Raw genomic sequence first — 19,995 nt, 5'->3', positions numbered from 1 at the left:
TCCCAATTACCTCCTCACATCTATGGTTTCAGTCACCCTATTCATCCTCCCTTCTAGAAAATTAACCTTGTGCACTTTCTCATTCAATCACAGCTCTTAAAAGATGTTTTTACTCTTGGCAACCTTTCACAATTCTTTTGCATCCTTCCATATCCACTGACAAATTGTGCGATCTCATTTCTGAACTTCACCAAAGCTGCTTTCAGTTTTTGCATTTCATTAATTTTTTTATTGGCTTAACATCACTAAATCTATAATGAATACCATCACTGGTACTCTCTTGTTTATCATTCTACCAACTACTAGCTATTCTCAACTGATTTTCATCTTCTGTCTACAATCATTATCTTTTCATTTGCTACTCTCATTCATAAAAATATCCAACTAAGATATATTTTTCTACAAACCTACACTTCCTCATTTTTTTTTTAATCATCTCCTCTCAATATATTCATCTTCTACAATCTTCCCCAAGCACATGTATTACATTCCAGACATGATCATCCTAAAAAAAATTAAGTGCCACTTAATCTATTCAACTTAAAGCTATCCATCTGCAATGATTTCATTCTTATTACTATTTCAACTATGCCTATGTACTGGCAATGGTGGTTTTAATTACAAATTTATATAATTTAAACATAAAGAAAGAAAAATCCTATATTTATGTAACAATAAGTTAAGAATTATCGCATACAGAATGATTAACTTATTGTTAAAACATTTTTTTTCAGTGGTAGTCAATGGAAATTTCCATCAGCTATCACCGAACCTCCTAACATCTTTGAAAACTATTAATTAACCTGTTGATAAACTACATGATTATATGGAAACTAACCATTTAATATCGTATAGAAAATATATCCATAATAATACAACAAAAAAACTATGCTACATACACTACACAGAAATACAAAACAGAACTGACATTTTGTTTAGCCTTACAGCTTTAACCTTTAAAATATAAAATCTATTTAATTTTCTGTCAGTTTGAAAACAAACTGATACTGTTATATTAACATAACTTACCAACAAGCTCCACTGCTACAGTATTTCCATATATATCAATTAGTGCCCACAGTGGTCCTGTAGTACTGACTCCATTGAAAAAGATACCTTTTTCCTCTCCATTGAGGCCAAAATGTACTTCTCCATTTTCTGACACATAAAAATATAGTAAAGTATCTCTCTGTGCATACCTTTCACCTAGAGCTTTAGCCCAGTTTCCAGGTTTGTTTGTTAAATCAGGACATGCATACCTAGGTAAACTAGACCTTAAATTAGCTGGATCATTAGATGTAAAACCAAACCTTAAGGACCCACTCCAACTGGTAGAGGTCTCCACAAATTTTAAGTAAACTCTCTCGTTTATGCGAATGGGACGATTACTAAAGGTGATACCTTTGCAAAAGCTTTCAGTTCTACGAGCAACAGCTGCATCTCTGGAGAGATGGACATTTTCTCCATGTACAGAATGAAAGACCACAGGGGGCAAATTATTGTTTGTATGAGAATGAGCTACTCTAGAATGTGAAGAAGCTATTAAAAATAAAAAAATAAACTAATTAGTTACATAAAAAAACATCAATGCAATAAAAGAATACATAACAAGACTAATAACTAAAAGAATATAAACCTCATGATTTCACTATTATTGATTTAAAAAACTTTCTAGAAAATAAAATGTTTACAAAATCTAAAAGAAATTGGTCTGCAATGCTTCATTTCTAGCAAGTATGGGAATGATATATCCAAGATAATGCTGGACCAAGCCTTACTTCACATAATATACACAATCTTGCCATAAATACTGTTACAACTTCACACATCCTGCGCTGCTCACAGAACTGTGCGAACTTGGTTCCATCAGTGGCGCTGTGCAGATCCAACATTTGTGTTTATCAGTAGAGAGAGAGTTTAGCTGTATGGGTTAACATGTAGTGAGGAGATTATGAGAACCGTGTGGCTGTAATAGTACTTCACAAGGTTGAAATGCAGCCATCTGTTATTTTCAACAAACTAAAAACACTCAGGATTAGTATAACATTTGTGTATCAGACAACTGCCCATTATACAGAAAACATCTGACTGCCAAAGAACAGGTTGGCCATGCTGCATTAGGATGCAACAGCTGGTAAGGGCTGTGAAGGCATGCCTCTACTGTAATCCTATGAGAACACAGGAAATGATGTCATGAGAGGTGAACGTTTCACAGAGAACGATGTCATGTGTACTAACTGATGACCTGAGGGTGAGAGCCTATCATCGTTCTATTGGACACTTCTTAACACCACAACTTATGCAGCAGAGGGTATCAAAGGCACTTGTCTGGCAGTATGCAGACACAGAGATATCCTCTTCATAAATAAGATTTTCACCACTGAAGAGTCATTTAACCTCCAAAACAATCAGTTATATGCCCCAGATGGCTGCACAGCACATGCCATAGCACCGGGATTCAGAGGTCATCACTCCACGTCAGTGATGGTTTGGTGGAATGTAATGTATCAGGAGTATCCAAGTTGCACTTCTAAAGAAAGGGGTCAAAACTTCTGACAAAGTATATCAAAACACTGTGCTGTAACCTGTAGTATGGCCCTGAACAACACCTTGTTTCACAGTAGGCAGTGGATCATACAACAGTGGTTGGAGCAAATGTGCACGATCCCATATCACCATCTGATTGACTCTCTGGAAGTCCTGATCTGAATCTGTTAGACTTCAAATTGTGGTCAGAGCTTGAGAGAATAGCCTGCAAGAAATGACACTCCAGTACCAGCCTGAAGGTACATTTAGAGTGAACAGTAGCAGTGTTTTCAATAGATGTTGTGCATGCTACCATTGATATATAGCCTCACAGACTTTGGCGTGTGTGAAGGCAAAAGGGAACATTTCAAACATCGAGTGCTGCTACATGCACATTATACATGTGATTTGTATATACTGAAAGCTCTAAATGATTTACTGATAGATTAAAAGTTTGTACTATTCAAGTTGTAACAGTACAGTTATGGCTAGACTAGATAAATTGCTATATCATCTACAGACTACTCTATACTCTTCGTACTCCTTTCCTCCAATGCTATTCAAGTATTTGCAGTATATTCTTCCTTCTCAGCAGGTATCTGTCTTGTCTTGTTAAGCATGCAGGTGTATCATGCCACCAAAAGAAGGATAGCTGCTCCAGTAATTGGTGCTGGCAGAAGTGATAGATACAGAATGGAAGCACTAACAAATGTGATTAGGATAACTTGAACGGTCATACTGATCCTGATCACAGAACTTGAAGTATTGTAATGCGGAAAGCAACAGGAAACTGTTGAATTTAATCTTCCTTAGTATAATAAGCAAACTAAACGGCTCTCTGTCCCTAACAGATCTAATGGTCAGAAGTTACCAAGAATTCCATTCCCACCAAGTCCGCACGGTTAGCCTAGTGGCTGTGTGCTTCACAACCATATGACTAGGGAAGGAGTGTCCCAGGTTCAATTCCTGCCGAAGATGTGAGGAATTTGAGGATCTTCCTCAGCCAGCCAAGTTAGCCGGTCTTGGGCATGGGCAGTAGGGTTTTTCACCCCGGTTTATCTGGGGTTTTTCATCTCGCAAGCAGGCAAACCGGACCCGTGAACACACACGGATCTACAGCCATAAATACTTAACCCCCCATGAGGGGGCTCAACTTGCCCCAATAGGGACAGGGGAGAAAAAGGTAGAAAACTCCATACGAATAAATAAATAAAAATTCCCACCACATAGGTTAACTCAAAGTGTTTTACAAATTAGAACCTAAAATGCAAGAAACTTATTTAAGGATGGAAAACCAGATAACATGATCTTATTTCATAAAATCGTGTTAGCATATGAAAGATATGAGATTGCGTGACAAAGAGGCTTGGTCTAAATAAAGTGAGATGGATGAGCAGTGGAACATGTGACATTGAGAATGATACAGATGTTACATAAAAAATAAAGATATCTATGCTATGCTGATGATTCTGCAAAAAGATATCCACACTGTTAAAAATATCATATTTTGACCATATTCAACAACATTCTGAATTCCAGGTTCTCTAATTGGTTCTGTCTGGAAGAAAAAAAAAGGAAAAGAAGTTTCCTAGCAACAATGGGCAAGTCAATCAAAACTTTCATAACAGGAATTTATTTGCAAGCCATACTAAAGAAGATGCCAAAGAAAAATGCCAAGTAGAAATTTAAGTTTTCAGAGATAAATTTAACTCATTAGTGGTAATTTAAAATTTTAAATTAGTGATATATATATATATATATATATATATATATATATATATATACACACACTGGGTGTTTCAAAAAGAATGACCCGATTTCAAATAATTATATTTAATAATGAAAATGTGGTACAGTAACATTACTAAGTATGAAGTAAGGCCTAAAGTTTCACTCATCACGATTACAAATGATCAATGTGGGAGTACAATTTGTTAATGTGTGGAATGAGTTTGAGGGACAAAGTGAGCTGTATGGGAGCGGTGGACTGCATTTGAGTGGTTATGGTGTGAGTCGCTTGGAGAGACTGCTGCTGGAAGATAGAGAAGTGAATAGAGAGAATGAATCAGATCGAGAGAGGAGTGATGTGGAAGAGCAGGAGAGTAAGACAGGAGAGATGGAAGAAGTGGATATGAATGGGGAAGTGAGTGGTATGAGTATAGAAAATGAAAGAATGGGTGTGCAAGAGGAGCAGGGAAACAGGGAGGCTCAGGGTGGACAGGGGTACACAGCGTGAGAAAGGTGGATGCTCCAAGAGGAGGTGAGAGCATGTGTAGGCAGGAAAGATGACCAGGGATCAAGAGGAAACAGATGGAATTGCAAAGGGTTCTAAAATGAAGAAGCAGAAAGGGAAATGGCCCCAGTCCAGCATGGAGAGATCACATCGAGTGAGTGGTATCAGTGGAACTAGCTGTAGATCCAGAAATGAGCTGTTGTGTTTGTATACCATGCTAGAAGTATAAGAAACAAGGCAGATGAAATGGTTGCACTCATTGCATCTGTTCACCCAAAGATTGTTGAAATAAGTGAGACATGGTTAGATGAGGACAACATCCTGGCAGGAATAGAGATGGAAAGGTATGATGTGTTTCGTGAGGATAGAAGGGGTAAAAAGGGAGGGGGGAGTGCTATTGATGATAGAGAAAGAGTTATGTCCATACAAGGTAGAGATGCAAGAGGGAAATAGGGCCAGTGGTTTTGAGGCAGTATGGTGTGACATAGAGGTGAACAGAATCAAATACTTCGTGGGATGTTGTTATAGACCTGGTAATGTGGATAGTGGTGATAGTGAAATGTATAGTCAAATAAGAAAAGGGTGATCATTATGGGTGATTTTAATTATGGCAATATAGACTGGAATGAAGAGATAGCAACTGGAAGTAAAGAAAATGAGTTTGAGTTTTTGAGGGATGACTACCTCAGACAGTATGTAACAGAGGGCACACGAGGATTAAGGGTCTTGGATTTGGCCATCTCATCAGAGGATGTAATTATAAATGAGGTGTCAAACCATCCACCAATTGGTGAAAGTGACCATGAGGTGATTACCTGGGTGGTTGCCAGCAGTGCAAGGACACCTGTGAAAAAAGGGTATATGTGGAACTACAAGGGGGGGTGATTATGAAGAGCTCAGGAGAGAGCTTGTGGGTGTAGCATGGAATGAGGAGGTAGCTGGAAAACAGATCAATGCAGCTTGGGGGATTTTCAAAAACTATTTAGTAGATGCAATGTCTAAATGTATACCACGGGTGAGAAGGTTAAATAAGGTAGGTGTGAGATGAATGAATAAAGAGATTAAGCATGCGATACAGAGAAAAAGGGCATTGTGAAGGCAGCATAAGAGAAGTGGAAGTAACCAATTTCATGAGGTCTACAAAGACCAGACAAGGAGGGTGACTTAGCTGATGAGAGTAGCTAAAGAGAGTATGAACAGCAGTTGGCTAATGAAGCCAAAAAGAATCCTAGGGAGTTTGATATGTAGCCAGCAAAAGAAAGCATGATTATGGAAGGATGACACTGATTGGAGGAAATGGTATAAAGACAGCTGTTGCAGAATGTGTGGCGGAGATACTCAATGAGCTTTCAATCTTGTGAATGTGACTTCATGGAGAGATTGAGAGCAGTTGATGATGGGGAGGAGAGACTGGCTGTAGGTGAGCAAGAGGTGTATGGGGAGTTGAGTAAACTAGATATAAATAAGGCTGTGGGACTTGATAATATATCACCGCGTATTCTGAAGGAATGTGCCAGAGAGTTGACACCTGCCTTGACATATTTTTTTATACGCGTCTTGCACTTGGTCAAGTTCCTAAAGAGTGGAAGGAGGGCAAGATTGTGCCATTACATAAAGGAGGTGATCAAACTCAAGCATCAAACTATAGGCCTACCTCTGTGTCAGGTGTTGTGGTTAAGTTGTTGGAGAAGCTTGTGAGAACTAGGATCCAGAGTTGGGTTAACAACAATGGTATAATCTTTGATGGACAGCACGGATTTGCTAAAGGGAGGTCATGTTTCAGTAATCTACTTACTTATTACAATAAAGTGACTGCTTCCTTGGACAGAGGAGAAGGATACACAGTAATATACTTGGATTTCGCAAAAGCTTTTGATAGAGTACCTCATGATAAGTTGGCAGTCAAACTAGAGCAGATGGGGTTGGATATTAGATTAGTGCATTGGATTGGAGACTGGCTATCTGATAGGTATCAACAAGTTGTGTATGGGGGTGCAATATCCAGGAAAAGAAAAGTCACTAGTGGAGTGCCTCAGGGGTCTGTTTTAGGGCCATTACTATTTAACTTGTATATTAATGATATTGGCGGAGATTTGGATGGAGATATTAAGTTGTTTGCAGATGATGCAAAGTTGGGACGAACCATAAAGAGTAGTGAAGATGTTGTGGCCTTGCAAGATGACTTGAATAAATTGAGTGATTGGGCAAGCAAATGGGGATGTGAGTTCAATGTTGCAAAATGTAAGGTTTTAAAATTTGGAAAACAAAGATGGGATGCAGAATTTATGCTTGGTGAGAATATATTGTTGGAAGTAGAGGAAATAAGAGATCTGGGGGTGATAGTGGATAAGGATCTAAAATTTAGGGGACACATTGCCAAAATTGTGAAGACAACACAAAGACTTCTGGGAATGATGTGGAGGACACTGACGTGTAGAAGTAGGAAGATTCTTGTTCCATTGTATAAGGCTTTGATTAGGCCACACATGGACTATTGTGCCCAGATTTGGTCACCGGGTTTTCAGAAGGATGAAGAGATGTTGGAAAGGGTCCAAAGGCGACTGACTAAGGTAGTTTCTGACCTCTGGAATGTTGAGTATGAGGAAAGATTGAGAAGATGTAATTTGCAGAGTCTGGTAGAGAGAAGGAAGAGGGGAGATATGATAGAGACCTACAAGTTGGTAAGGGGTTGTTATAAGATCAATGGTGGAGAAGTTCTACAGAGAATAGTGGGAGATCAGGGGAGAACCAGAGGTCATCCCTGGAAACACTCTAAAGAGGGTGTGAGCAGGGGAGTGAGAGGCAGGTTTTTTTCGTGCAGAGTTGTGAATGATTGGAATGCCTTGCCAGAGAGTGTGGTGTCTGCAAGGAGTTTGAGTGTGTTTAAGACACAGTATGATGAGATGTGTGTGTGATAAAAGGACCTCCCAGATGAGTATTTGACTCCATGAGGTCTTGTTTAATAATAATAATAATTTGTGGTTCGTGGTTGCAGAGATATACAATTTTCAAATCGGGACATTCTTTTTGAAACACCCTGTATATATATATATATATACACAGGGTGTTTCAAAAAGAATATATATATAGTGCTTTAACCATCATACCAGCCTGAATGTGATATACATCCATAATTACATGGATGTGAAGTTGATATAACCTATGGATACAAAGCATACATTTGATATATTTTATCTGTGTGGCAGTTTAGAAGGTTAAGACAATAGTTTCTAATCCCTGAAGATATCTAACATCGATAAATACTAAATTTAAACAGTGTCATCATAGCATCTTACAATGCATTTTTCTATCAATTCAGCCTCAAATTTTGCTCGTTATGCCATGTCAGCATGGCATAACTGGTGGCATTAATTGCTCAGTGCATACATGCACACACCACTAATTATGCTGCCATGGTATTTTTTGTAATTTTTCTGCTAGCTTCACCTCTTTTCCATTGATAATTCTCACAATGTTAGTATCTATCTTAAATTCTTTAAAGCCTGAGGATGTTCAAGTAACCGATTTCACTCTTAATACTTTCCCTGATGAATCTAGGCCCTGTTCAACTGGATAATGCCTAGCCAGCAGAGCATTTCACTATATTGTACCATCATATTTGCATGTGCTTTAAGAATACACGGACTCTCCATGTGAAGGTGAGGATTCCACTGTTTGTTAGAAGTCTTTGATTCTGAACATTTCTTACAAGTTATCTGGGGAGGTCCACTCAATTACCTAGCTTGGACTCATGAGTAACCCTGCCACAAAAAAGCACTTGAAATTAAAATAATAAATGGAAAATAAATAAAATTTTCTTTAAAGTAATGCGTCTCAATAGTAATTTTTATGAGCATTTATAAATAATGCTCTGCATACTCCACTGAGGAAGACCAAATGTATTGAGTTGTAACAAGAATACAACTCAATCAATCTGATAAAATACCTGTAACAAGTATGAAAATGATACAAAATAATCAAAGTGGTGCATTTTGCATAGTATTCTGGTATGCTAACATTTTTCACAGCAAAGTTAACTGAATCCAAAGCATATATAATCTGAACAGTCTGATGTAAAGGAGCCATCATTCACTATACAGCCATATATATGTCCACTGAAACTGCTAAATCCATCTAGAGGATTTACCAAATTCTCTAGATGCATTTTTTTTTTTTATACAGAACAGACAAGCCATTTTCAAGGGAAAGGTTAAGTCTTTTGGTAAAAAAAAAATAAATAAATAAAAAAAATTAAGCCTTAATTTCTATAAAAGTGAAGATCAATGCTTAGTAACAAACTGAGATATCTTATATTGCTTACAACAGTTATATTGGATAATTCAAGGAGACTTCTGATAAAAATCCAGGACTTGCTTCCTTTAAGCAACTGAATTATGTGGAATTAGGATATAATTAACACTACACATTTCATCTTAATGCCACATGTAAATAGAATAGATACTGTATGTGAAGATGTGTTTAATTTTCCTACATTATATTCTCTTATCTTAGTTTGTATCCCCCCCCAGCTGAATAATAAACAGCAGTTTGTCTTTCTCACAAAGCTTGGTTTATTCCAGAATACCATTAACCCTGTGGAGGTTGCGGTCAAAAAAAATTTTAGCATAGGTCGCGTATATCTGAGAGATACATTCATTACTAGTATGTGCTAAAATGCGATAAAAATAAATAAAATTTAAAAAAAAAACTGCAAATATAATACATGGTTAATTTATTTTCAGTTACAATCTAGAAATTATTGAACAAAGAAACAAAGGAAAAAAAACAACAACTAAACCAATACCATACTGACATCGGAGTTCACAGCATCTCTCAGATACAATTTACTATCAAATATCACTTTCACATTCGACTCATCCTCATCATCAGACTTTAGTAACATTTGCTGAATCTCTTCAACATTCTGACGGATTATCCAATCGATATATTTTTCCAACCATTTTCAACAGTAAATAATAAAAAATAAAAAAACAATACTATACTGACATTGGAGTTTGCGGTATCTCTCAGATACAATTTATTGTCAAATATCACAAACCTTTACATAACATGTTAAACCAAACTGACAGCAAAAAACAGTGTGGAATATATCTTCTCTTTCCAAATAGAATTTAGTGAAATTTGGTACTTGTAATTTTTACTAATATTTGACTCATCAAAATTTTGCTTAAATTAGACCATATTAGTGGCAGAATCATTTGAAATGAAACAAAAATTTGTTTCAAATTTTTCGAATGACAGTAATAAACTGCTTATAGTACATAAGCCAAAAACATCTAAGTTAATTTTAAACCTGCGGAGGTCATGGCTGATCTGACAAATACATGCAAATTATTTAATATAAATATGCTCGCACATATTCAGTGTATAGTTTGGAGATCATGACTAGCTGTACGTGCGTATGTTATGAGTACGCACGTACAGCTAGTCATGATCTCCAAACTATACACTGAATATGTGCGAGCATATTTATATTAAATAATTTGCATGTATTTGTCAGATCAGCCATGACCTCCGCAGGTTTAAAATTAACTTAGATGTTTTTGGCTTATGTACTATAAGCAGTTTATTACTGTCATTTGAAAAATTTGAAACAAATTTTTGTTTCATTTCAAATGATTCTAATTTAAGCAAAATTGTGATGAGTCAAATATTAGTAAAAATTACAAGTACCAAATTTCACTAAATTCTATTTGGAAAGAGAAGAGTTATTACTACTTATCATTCTGAATAATTTTGCCATTAAAAATGATTAACTGAAACTACAATTCTCTTCTTCTCTTCCGTCTAAGACGGGTTGAGTCTTCTCTTGAGCAAGATCTTCCAGTCTTCTCTATTCCTTGCTGTTCAAAAAAGAACTTGAGATGACTAAATTGCAATAAAGTGTCCAAACAATAATAATAACCATCCAGTCAGAACAGAGGAATAACACATATGGATGGACAGAAAAATCTAATATGTGCTTATAAATTTTATGGGACAAACTTAATTACTTAAAAAAAAACATTCCATAATAATATTAAAGGTTTTTCTAGAGTGAACTTTTCATGTATTTTCCTAATTATATGAATAAAAAAAATGCAAGCCATCCTGGATAAACAACAACAAAATGCATCTTCAAGTAGGACAACCATAATGTCATACTGCTACTCAAGTAAGCAAAGTATACAAACCATGTGAAAATAATAATAATAATAAAAATCATTGTCACAAAAGGCCAAGATTGACACACATTGATGGCAATGCATCAACCTCTTGACACTGGGATGATTTATTTTTATTTATTTTTTAAATATATTAATCTCATGCAAAAGAAGTGGCAAAACTAATGGCACATTAATGCATTATAAGTCCAGATTTCTATGTATCATCAAATTCCTGATATGTATCCATAAGGGATGTACAGCTAAGCTAAACTACCTATACAATCAATTTGTTTTTTATATATGTGTTAAGAAAGACAGAAGCTGAGAGATACCAAAATAGAAAAAAAAAAACTATTATTTAAATGCACAACTAATTTCGTCTTCTTAGAAGGATTTCATCGAGTGCATCATAACATGAAAAGAGAAATACAAAAATATATATTACAAAAGAAACAACATCTCTAAATTAACTTGGAAACATATTGCTAACATTTGAAGGTATTCTGAATGCCATAGTATTGTTAGCACATTCACACAGGCATGATCTCATGAACACCAAAGCTAGATAGCTAAAGAGTAACAGTGAGATAGGTTATAGCTAAGGTTAGTATTAAGATGGAATGGATCGAGGACAACTTCTGTTGATTTCACAATTCTTCTCTCCACTTCATAGTAGCAACTAAAAATATTTTCTGATTTGTTCCAGATCACTGGATGAATGACAATCTTTATTGTTACAGCAAGCAGAATTCTATGTTATGCACCAAATGAAGTCTTCTAAGAAGCAAAACTAGTTGCGCATTCAAATAATAATTTTTTTTCTATTTTGGTATCTCTCTGCTTTCAGTTATTAAATTTCTTATGTCATAGAGCCGAGTAAATCTGTGCATCACACACACACACACACACACACAGTTAAAAAAATTCCAACTGAAAATGCTTTAACAGCCATATATTCAGTTCTCCTATGTCACTTTTTGAGATTTATGAAATGTGGCATTGAGATGGCCTTTAGTAGCAAAAACTGATTCACAGATTAAAGTTATTGGATAAAACCACAGACAGAACAATACCATGGTGATTTCTTATGCTTGGATTCCTTACATAAAAGAATGACATTTAGAATTATGGCTAAGCAACTAATATAGTGTATCATGCAACAGTATTATTATTATTATCATTATTTGACGACTCGAGGGAGGGCAACTGCTCTACAACTCCATCTCCACCATTCAATCACTAACTGACCACAACTACACCATGCCATCTACTGCCGACCACCACCACTGGTATTTCCACGGACAATCACAAACATCCATGCCCACGGCGGGATTCAAACCTGCAGCCTTTTGGCTGGAAAGCAGATATGCTATCCACTCAGCTAATCAGGCCGGCTATATCTGTTATCATATTTGTTAATTATGTTCTTGCCATTTTGTAGGATGAAGCATTGAAAGTTTCCTGAAGGAAAAACCTGGCACCTCCATGGGAGACTGGCCAACTTTCAGCTGAAAAGTCCTTGTAAAGATTCTTTGTATTATATGTAGGACATGTGGGAAATCTTTCATGATGATCTCATCCACAAAAGGTTGGAAACTTTTCTGCTGCTTCCAATCTATGTTTGTTTCTTTATAATATACAGCTAAATACAATACTTTATGCAGAGATCAAGTACTAATTTCAAATTCAGAAGATAAACTCCAAATTACACCTACCATCTAAATGATATAATAAAAAAAAATTTTAAATGAAAATCTCTGAAACAAAACTATGGCAATGTATGGATACACCATTCAAAAAGTCAAAATTATGCTTAACAATAAAATAATAGAACAAGTTATGGAATTCAATTATCTAGGAAATATAATTTCACAATACAATACTGATTCACAATTGGAAGCAAGACTACCAATTTACAATAGAATTAACGGTTTAATTAAAAGAAATTTTGGAAAATACATGATGACAGTTTAAATCGCAAATTTCACTTGAAAATTTCAGAGGATTAAACATAATATAATATACAGTAATGACTTCTTTCAGGAATTTACAACAACTCAAGTAATCTAGATGAAATGTTTAGCACAACGATTTTTATATTTGGATTCCTGGATTTCAAGCAGATGTGGTTTTGTGGATCTCAGGGGTCCATTAATCTAATGTGGAAAGGCATTCAATTTTACCAACCGAAATAAAGAATAATGCCAAAATTTGTTTCCCCATGTAGAATGCGTTTTATGTTTCTTACTCACAGTGCTTTTCTTTCATTTATACTGAAAATCACAAGTAATAAAATTCTTACGACTATACTGGAAAATGATAAATTATATGCTGGGAACAACTGATTTACTCCAATTATTTGGGTTCAGCAACTATTTAAATACTGTAAATTGGAAATTTAGCAAATTTTCATACATATAATCAGATGCACAATTTACGAAACAAATATAAACATTTATAAATTCAAAATATTACTGAAATCCAAGCATACTAACCAAGGCGCTTGATTTTCTTTAATACTTTCATGTTTTTATCACGTTTTACTCAGCAAGTCTCCACAAACATTCCATTCAGTCTCAGATGACACACCAACTTTTCTCGTCTCGTGGAGAACAGCACAGGGGTATATTTCACAGTTAATTTCTGCCTGACAAGAACATCTGCATTCAAGTATTCAAAAAAGAAGCGGAAGACGATAATCACCACACCCTAAAAGACTAGCACCACTAACTGACAATTCAACAACGAAACAGCATTACTACTGAAGAGGGCGCGGATACGACTGCACACCAAACTTTATGAATGGGACAAGGGAGTTTCCATAAGTATCTGGTCTCGTTCGTCGCACATGACAAGGCTCCCCGCCGCCCTCTCTTTACGGGTCTTTTACACTATCAAAAGGCGCAATGTGACGACGTGCTCCCACCTTTAAAAACTTAACTCAACGTGATACAGCCTAAGCCTAATCTAAACTACAGCTTCTCTAAAATACAACTGACAAAAGGCCGATGTTAATCTATAATATTGACTGTATATACGACTACCAACACTTGAGAGAACATTGCGTTCCGGCCAATAGTCTTCCATATAGCTGAGCGGTTCACTTAGCTACCAGCGGAAATGCAACCGGCTGTGCTTCCTTCTCCAAGCAGATGAAACACCTGGATGGGACAAACCACTACCATATGGGAGTGTTTGGTACACACGTGGAAATTTTGGAGATAATGTTTGCAAATATTTCCAAATGAATAACTGGTAGCAATCATTTATTTGCCGTAAATAAATTCAACTGGGTATTACCTGAAATGAAATATTAGTGGCATTTTAAAATGATCCAGACTATTTCATACCATTCTCTTACGCATTCCCTTCCGGAGGAAACCGGAAGTACAGAAGGGCAGTTTTAAAAGTAAGAACACAGCGGAAGCAGAACAAAAGCGAAACCTTCATGTCCAGTCAATCTCGACAGGAAGGAATGACCATGGCACTGAGAATCGTTCTCAGTGTTCTCCGCCCTGACAGGAAGCTCATTTCCTGACGGATATATGGGACACTTATTAATATTACTATTCTTTCTCCACCTTTTTTTCGTTTCGTATACGTTCTCTGGATTTTAACAGAATTTCGTATCACTTCTTGTCAGTTGCTTCCCTATATATATTGAAATTGCATATGTTACTGTAAAAGCCCGAAAAGTGGTAAATCCTAGCATTTACCATATGAGGTGGTAAAAGTCTGAAAAATGCTTGTAAACGCTTCCATTTCGGGATTTAATCAAACCATTTCGATAAATGCCAGCATTTACCAACACCAATTGGTAAAAGCCCGTTTGTCCAGAACATAACTGCTTTATTATTTTACTACATTTAATTAATGTATTATAAGAAAATGTTCATGAAATAAAAGTGACTTATTTACCTAACCATCCTTCCGACCACTTTTCTGTGTTGTTTGTTTCCATCCATGTTGCCAACATCGTTTTACTTTAAACACTTTTTTTTCACTTCATTCAACAGAGAATTGTATCTCTCGCTTGGTAAATAAAAGTTATCCTTATTATTCACTGATTCAGTCAAAAGTTCGTAAAACTTTTTCTGCACAATATCACTCATTTTCATAAAGGAAATAAAAAAAAACGTAAAATATATTAGCACAATATCACTCATTATTATTATTATTATTATTATTATACGGGTATCTCCATGGAGTCAGAAGACTCATCGTCGGAGACCCAAACGATCAAAACAATATCTATCATACCTCTTCCTGAATTCATTTACAGATCAACTGAGTTCAGGCAATGCATTCCATTCATTCACCACTCTTCAAGCAAAAAATCTAGTTATCACACCCTTGTTAACCACACTTTCTTTCCAGGGATGACCTCTTGTTCTTCCATCACTATCACATAGCCGAAATATTTCCTCTGCATGTCTTATAAAAACCTTTTAGTAATTTAAATAAATTTAAAAACCTTTTAGTAATTAAAAACGTTAAATTTTTATGAAGGAAATAAAAAAAAAACGCAAAATATATTAGCACAAAAACAAACTGATTCTAGATCGTAGCCGCTCACACCTGTCTATCCTCCACTGTACTCCGGCTTTTACCAATTGGTGTTGGTAAATGCTGGCATTAACCGAAATGGTTTGGTAAAAGCCCGAAATGGAAGCCTTTACAAGCCTTTTTCGAACTTTTATTACCTCACTATGGTTTTACCAGTCCTAGCATTTATCATAGTGAGGTAGTAAAAGTTCGAAAAGGGAATTCTTGTAAAGGCTTCAATAGGATTTACCAATTTTCGGACTTTTACAGTAACATATACCGTAAATAAAGTACATATACTTTATTTACGGTATATGTCCTTGAGTATTATTACGTGAGTTGTCACGTAATTATAATAAATAATAATAATATACATATAGCTTGCTGAGTTATCTTCACTTGTTGTGGAACTGACATGCGCAGGGCAAGAATAACAAAATTCTAGGCTTCAATTAGCTGGCAAAAGCACGGTTCTTTTTCTGCTGTCACTTTTCAAATAGCGGAAGGCTTTGACAGCGATGATTACCAAGCCTTTTAAGGCTTGTAATCATCTCGGTAATCATGTTAACTAAAAGCAAGAATTTGAGATATAAATATTTCAGACAAATCAGAAGCATATCTGACAAAACAGTTAAAATTATAGATACAAAATTAATAACGGAAAACTCACGTACAAAGATTATTTAATAGTATAATTTTCGCTTGTGTGTCACAGGCATCTTCAGTACATTTTAAGCTCAAATTAAACAATAACTGACAATTCCAAAAAGCGCCACCTAAGTAGCTGGTGTAAGATAACTAAAAAGGTCAATAAATTTCCTAACAACAAAAAAAAAGGTATACAATAACAAGTTAGGAAATATTAGCTGATTTATAAAGTATACTATCTCCCATAAAGGGGATAGACGTAAGCCATCGAATCTGTTTAAGTTAGGAGAATAAAGTAAAGTTTCACATGTTTCTTTATAAAGGCGTTCCACGAGGAACCGACTTTTGTGAAGGACTCTTGTCTTTCTCCAATGAACTCTATGTCAAGTGAAGATGGCATGTTCTGCAAGTCCAGACTTTTCAGGTTTAAAGTATTCAATATAAGAGTGGTGTTCTTCTAGCCGAATAGAGGCAGATCTTCCTGTTTGTCCGAAATAAGATAATCCACAAGAGCACGGAATCTGGTAGATACCTGAATAATTAAGATGTGGAAGCTTGTCCTTAGGAGAAGTGAGAAATGTGGAGATTTTTCTCAACGGTCGAAAGGCAATAACAAAAATATTCAGTGGTTTTAAAACTTTTGCTATACGTTCACTAATGCCTTGTACATAAGGGATAGGAATGCGCATTATTTCTTCTGTATTTGAAGAGGAAGACATTAAAACTACTCAAAGCTCTTTTAATGAAGCAATTCTTATAACCATTAGATATCAAGGAAGAAGTTATATATTGCAGTTCTTTCTGTAAAAGATCGTCTGAAGAACAAAAGGAGTGGGCCCGATGAACCAGTGTTTTAATACTTCTTGCCTTTTGACTGGGATGGTGATGAGATTCAGCATGGATATAATGGCTTGTATGAATCTTTTTTCTACAGACTGGGAAATGTAGGTTACCATCTGGTTGACGAAGAATTAGAAGATCTAAAAAGGCTAACTGCTTATTTGATTCTACTTCTAGGGTAAACTGGATTCTAGGATGAAGTGCGTTTAACTTAGAGAGAAACTGTTGAAGTTCATCAGAAGAGCCATTCCATACAGCAAAAATGTCATCGACATATCTGAACCAATGAGTAGGTCTGGGAGAAATGTTGTCAAAGATACGTTGTTCAAAATGTTCCATAAAGAAATTGGAGATAGCAGGAGAAAGAGGATTGCTCATTGCTGTTCCTTCAATTTGTTGATACAACTTATTTTTAAAGGAAAAAAAGGAAATTTTTGTTGCAGTAATTCAATGCGTTCAGAAAGAGACACGTTTGTAAATAAAGAAACATCGAAACTGGTCATGATATCAGAAACGTCCAAATTAAGATCTGAAATTTTATTTTTGAAATCCGAAGTATTTTTTACATTTTTGCTGTATGGAATGGCTCTTCTAATGAACTTCAACAGTTTCTCTCTAAGTTAAATGCACTTCATCCTAGGATCAAGTTTACCCTAGAAGTAGAATCAAATAAGCAGTTAGCCTTTTTAGATCTTCTAATTCTTCGTCAACCAGATGGTAACCTACATTTCTCAGTCTGTAGAAAGAAGATTCATACAAGCCATTATATCCATGCTGAATCTCATCGCCATCCCAGTCAAAAGGCAAGAAGTATTAAAACACTGGTTCATCGGGCCCACTCCTTTTGTTCTTCAGACGATCTTTTATAGAAAGAACTGCAATATATAACTTCTTCCTTGATATCTAATGGTTATAAGAATTGCTTCATTAAAAGAGCTTTGAGTAGTTTTAATATGTCTTCCTCTTCAAATACAGAAGAAATAATGCGCATTCCTATCCCTTATGTACAAGGCATTAGTGAACGTATAGCAAAAGTTTTAAAACCACTGAATATTTTTGTTATTGCCTTTCGACCGTTTAGAAAAATCTCCACATCTTAATTATTCAGGTATCTACCAGATTCCGTGCTCTTGTGGATTATCTTATTTCGGACAAACAGGAAGATCTGCCTCTATTCGGCTAGAAGAACACCACTCTTATATTGAATACTTTAAACCTGAAAAGTCTGGACTTGCAGAACATGCCATCTTCACTTGACATAGAGTTCATTGGAGAAAGACAAGAGTCCTTCACAAAAGTCGGTTCCTCGTGGAACGCCTTTATAAAGAAACATGTGAAACTTTACTTCATTCTCCTAACTTAAACAGATCCGACGGCTTACGTCTATCCCCTTTATGGGAGATAGTACTTTATAAATTAGCTAATATTTCCTAACTTGTTATTGTATACTTTTTTTTTTTTTTTGTTAGGAAATTTATTGACCTTTTTAGTTATCTTACACCAGCTACTTAGGTGGCGCTTTTTGGAATTGTCAGTTATTGTTTAATTTGAGCTTAAAATGTACCGAAGATGCCTGTGACACACAGGCGAAAATTATACTATTATATAATCTTTGTACGTGAGTTTTCCGTTATTAATTTTGTATCGATATGTCTACTCACGGTGTACCTCTTTTAAAACTTTTAGTTAAAATTAAAAAAATCAAGTGGATATCAGACCAGCATTATTTCAATTAAATTTTTAATAATAATTTTATTTTAATAAAAAGCAGTTAAATATTTATTACTGATCAGAGTATAAAAGTCATTAAATAAAATCGTACGTGTTTGTAAAATACAAACTAGAGAACTGTTTTTTTTTTGTATACTGTCACCAAACTGACATTTTGCATAAATTATATTTCTCACGCTATAGTAGGTTCTAAAAGGAAGTCGCTTCAAATATTATTATTATTACATTAACTCGCCTGGAGTCAAAGACTCATCGAAGGAGAGAGAGAGAGAGAGGAGTTTATACCATTAACAATTACATATATATTACAAAAGTCCGCAGACTTACGGACTTTTGTAATATATGTAATTGTTACATATATTTGTAATTAATAATATATGTAATTGTTACTTACTTTCCTTTTCCAGCCTGTAACATATCTATTATACTGAAGCTTAAACCCATTCACAAGATACTCAGGCAATGCCAATGCATTCCACTTATTCAGCACTCTCCACGTTAAAAAAAAAAAAAAAAAAAAAATCTAATCTTCTTATTCACCACTTCTTTGCGCAATTTCCAGGAATGGCCTCTAGTTGTTGTTTCTTCCTTTCCTTTCCACTATCAGAAAAATCTCTCTCATATCCATCCGGTAAATACCTCTCAAGAGCTTAAACGTCTCCATCATATAACCCTTTCGCCTTCGATCAGCCAAACTTTTCAAATTACATAATCTCAATCTATCCTTACAGATAACATTCCACAGTCCAGAAATCATTTTTGTCAACCGCCTCTGCACCCACTTCAAAGTATCTTCATCTCCTCTAAACAACGGTGAGCAGATTTCAGCACAATAGTCCAGATGTGGCCTGATCAGGACCTTATACAGTAGAATCACTTGCCATTTTCTCTGCTGATTAATGTTCGTCTTAATATTGCAGAAGTCCTCTGAGTTGTCTTAATCACTTTTGCAATATGCCCCTTAAATTTCGATCCACCATAATCCCAAGATCCCGTGCTTTCTCAACTTCCTCCAGCATACTTCCAAGTATAGAGTATCCCATGTGGTCAGAAAAAAAAGTGGACAGGAAAGAGCAATGCACAACTACTCAGATTAGCACAAGACCGCAGTTTCTTCGCCAAGATGGTCGCTGACCTTCGATAGAAGATAGCACAATAAGAAGAAGTATCCCATAATTCAAAACCTTACATTTAGCAATATTAAACTGTCATCACCTTTCATCTGTCCACATTTCCAGCTTATTCAGATCCTCCTGAAGAGCCACTACATCAGCACTACTTTCAATAACCTTCCCCATCTTGACG

At 35.6% G+C, this 19,995-nt stretch overlaps 1 protein-coding gene across 2 annotated transcripts in view; it reads right to left on the bottom strand.

The window, feature by feature from the left end:
• The window catches only part of LOC150106481 (protein neuralized-like), a 174,262-nt gene that overhangs the window by 90,596 nt on the left and 63,671 nt on the right, over positions 1–19,995 (bottom strand). The window contains exons 1-2 of one of the 2 annotated variants that reach the window (XM_090393148.1): positions 13,422–13,930; positions 1,030–1,539 (exon numbers count right to left, since the gene is read on the bottom strand). In XM_090393148.1, the coding sequence (XP_090249274.1) occupies positions 1,030–1,539; positions 13,422–13,452 (541 nt within the window). In that variant the 5' untranslated portion in view covers positions 13,453–13,930. Of the gene's footprint in view, positions 1–1,029; positions 1,540–13,421; positions 13,931–19,995 lie in introns of those variants that run through there. The other variant, XM_090393147.1, reaches the window with a different exon arrangement.

Source organism: Typopeltis vanoorti, chromosome 5, assembly GCF_054136105.1.
Source record: "Typopeltis vanoorti isolate ZY-2024b chromosome 5, IOZ_Tvanoo_1.0, whole genome shotgun sequence".
Classification (NCBI taxonomy): Eukaryota; Metazoa; Arthropoda; class Arachnida; order Uropygi; family Thelyphonidae; genus Typopeltis; species Typopeltis vanoorti.
This window is presented reverse-complemented; position numbering and strand designations above follow the sequence as displayed.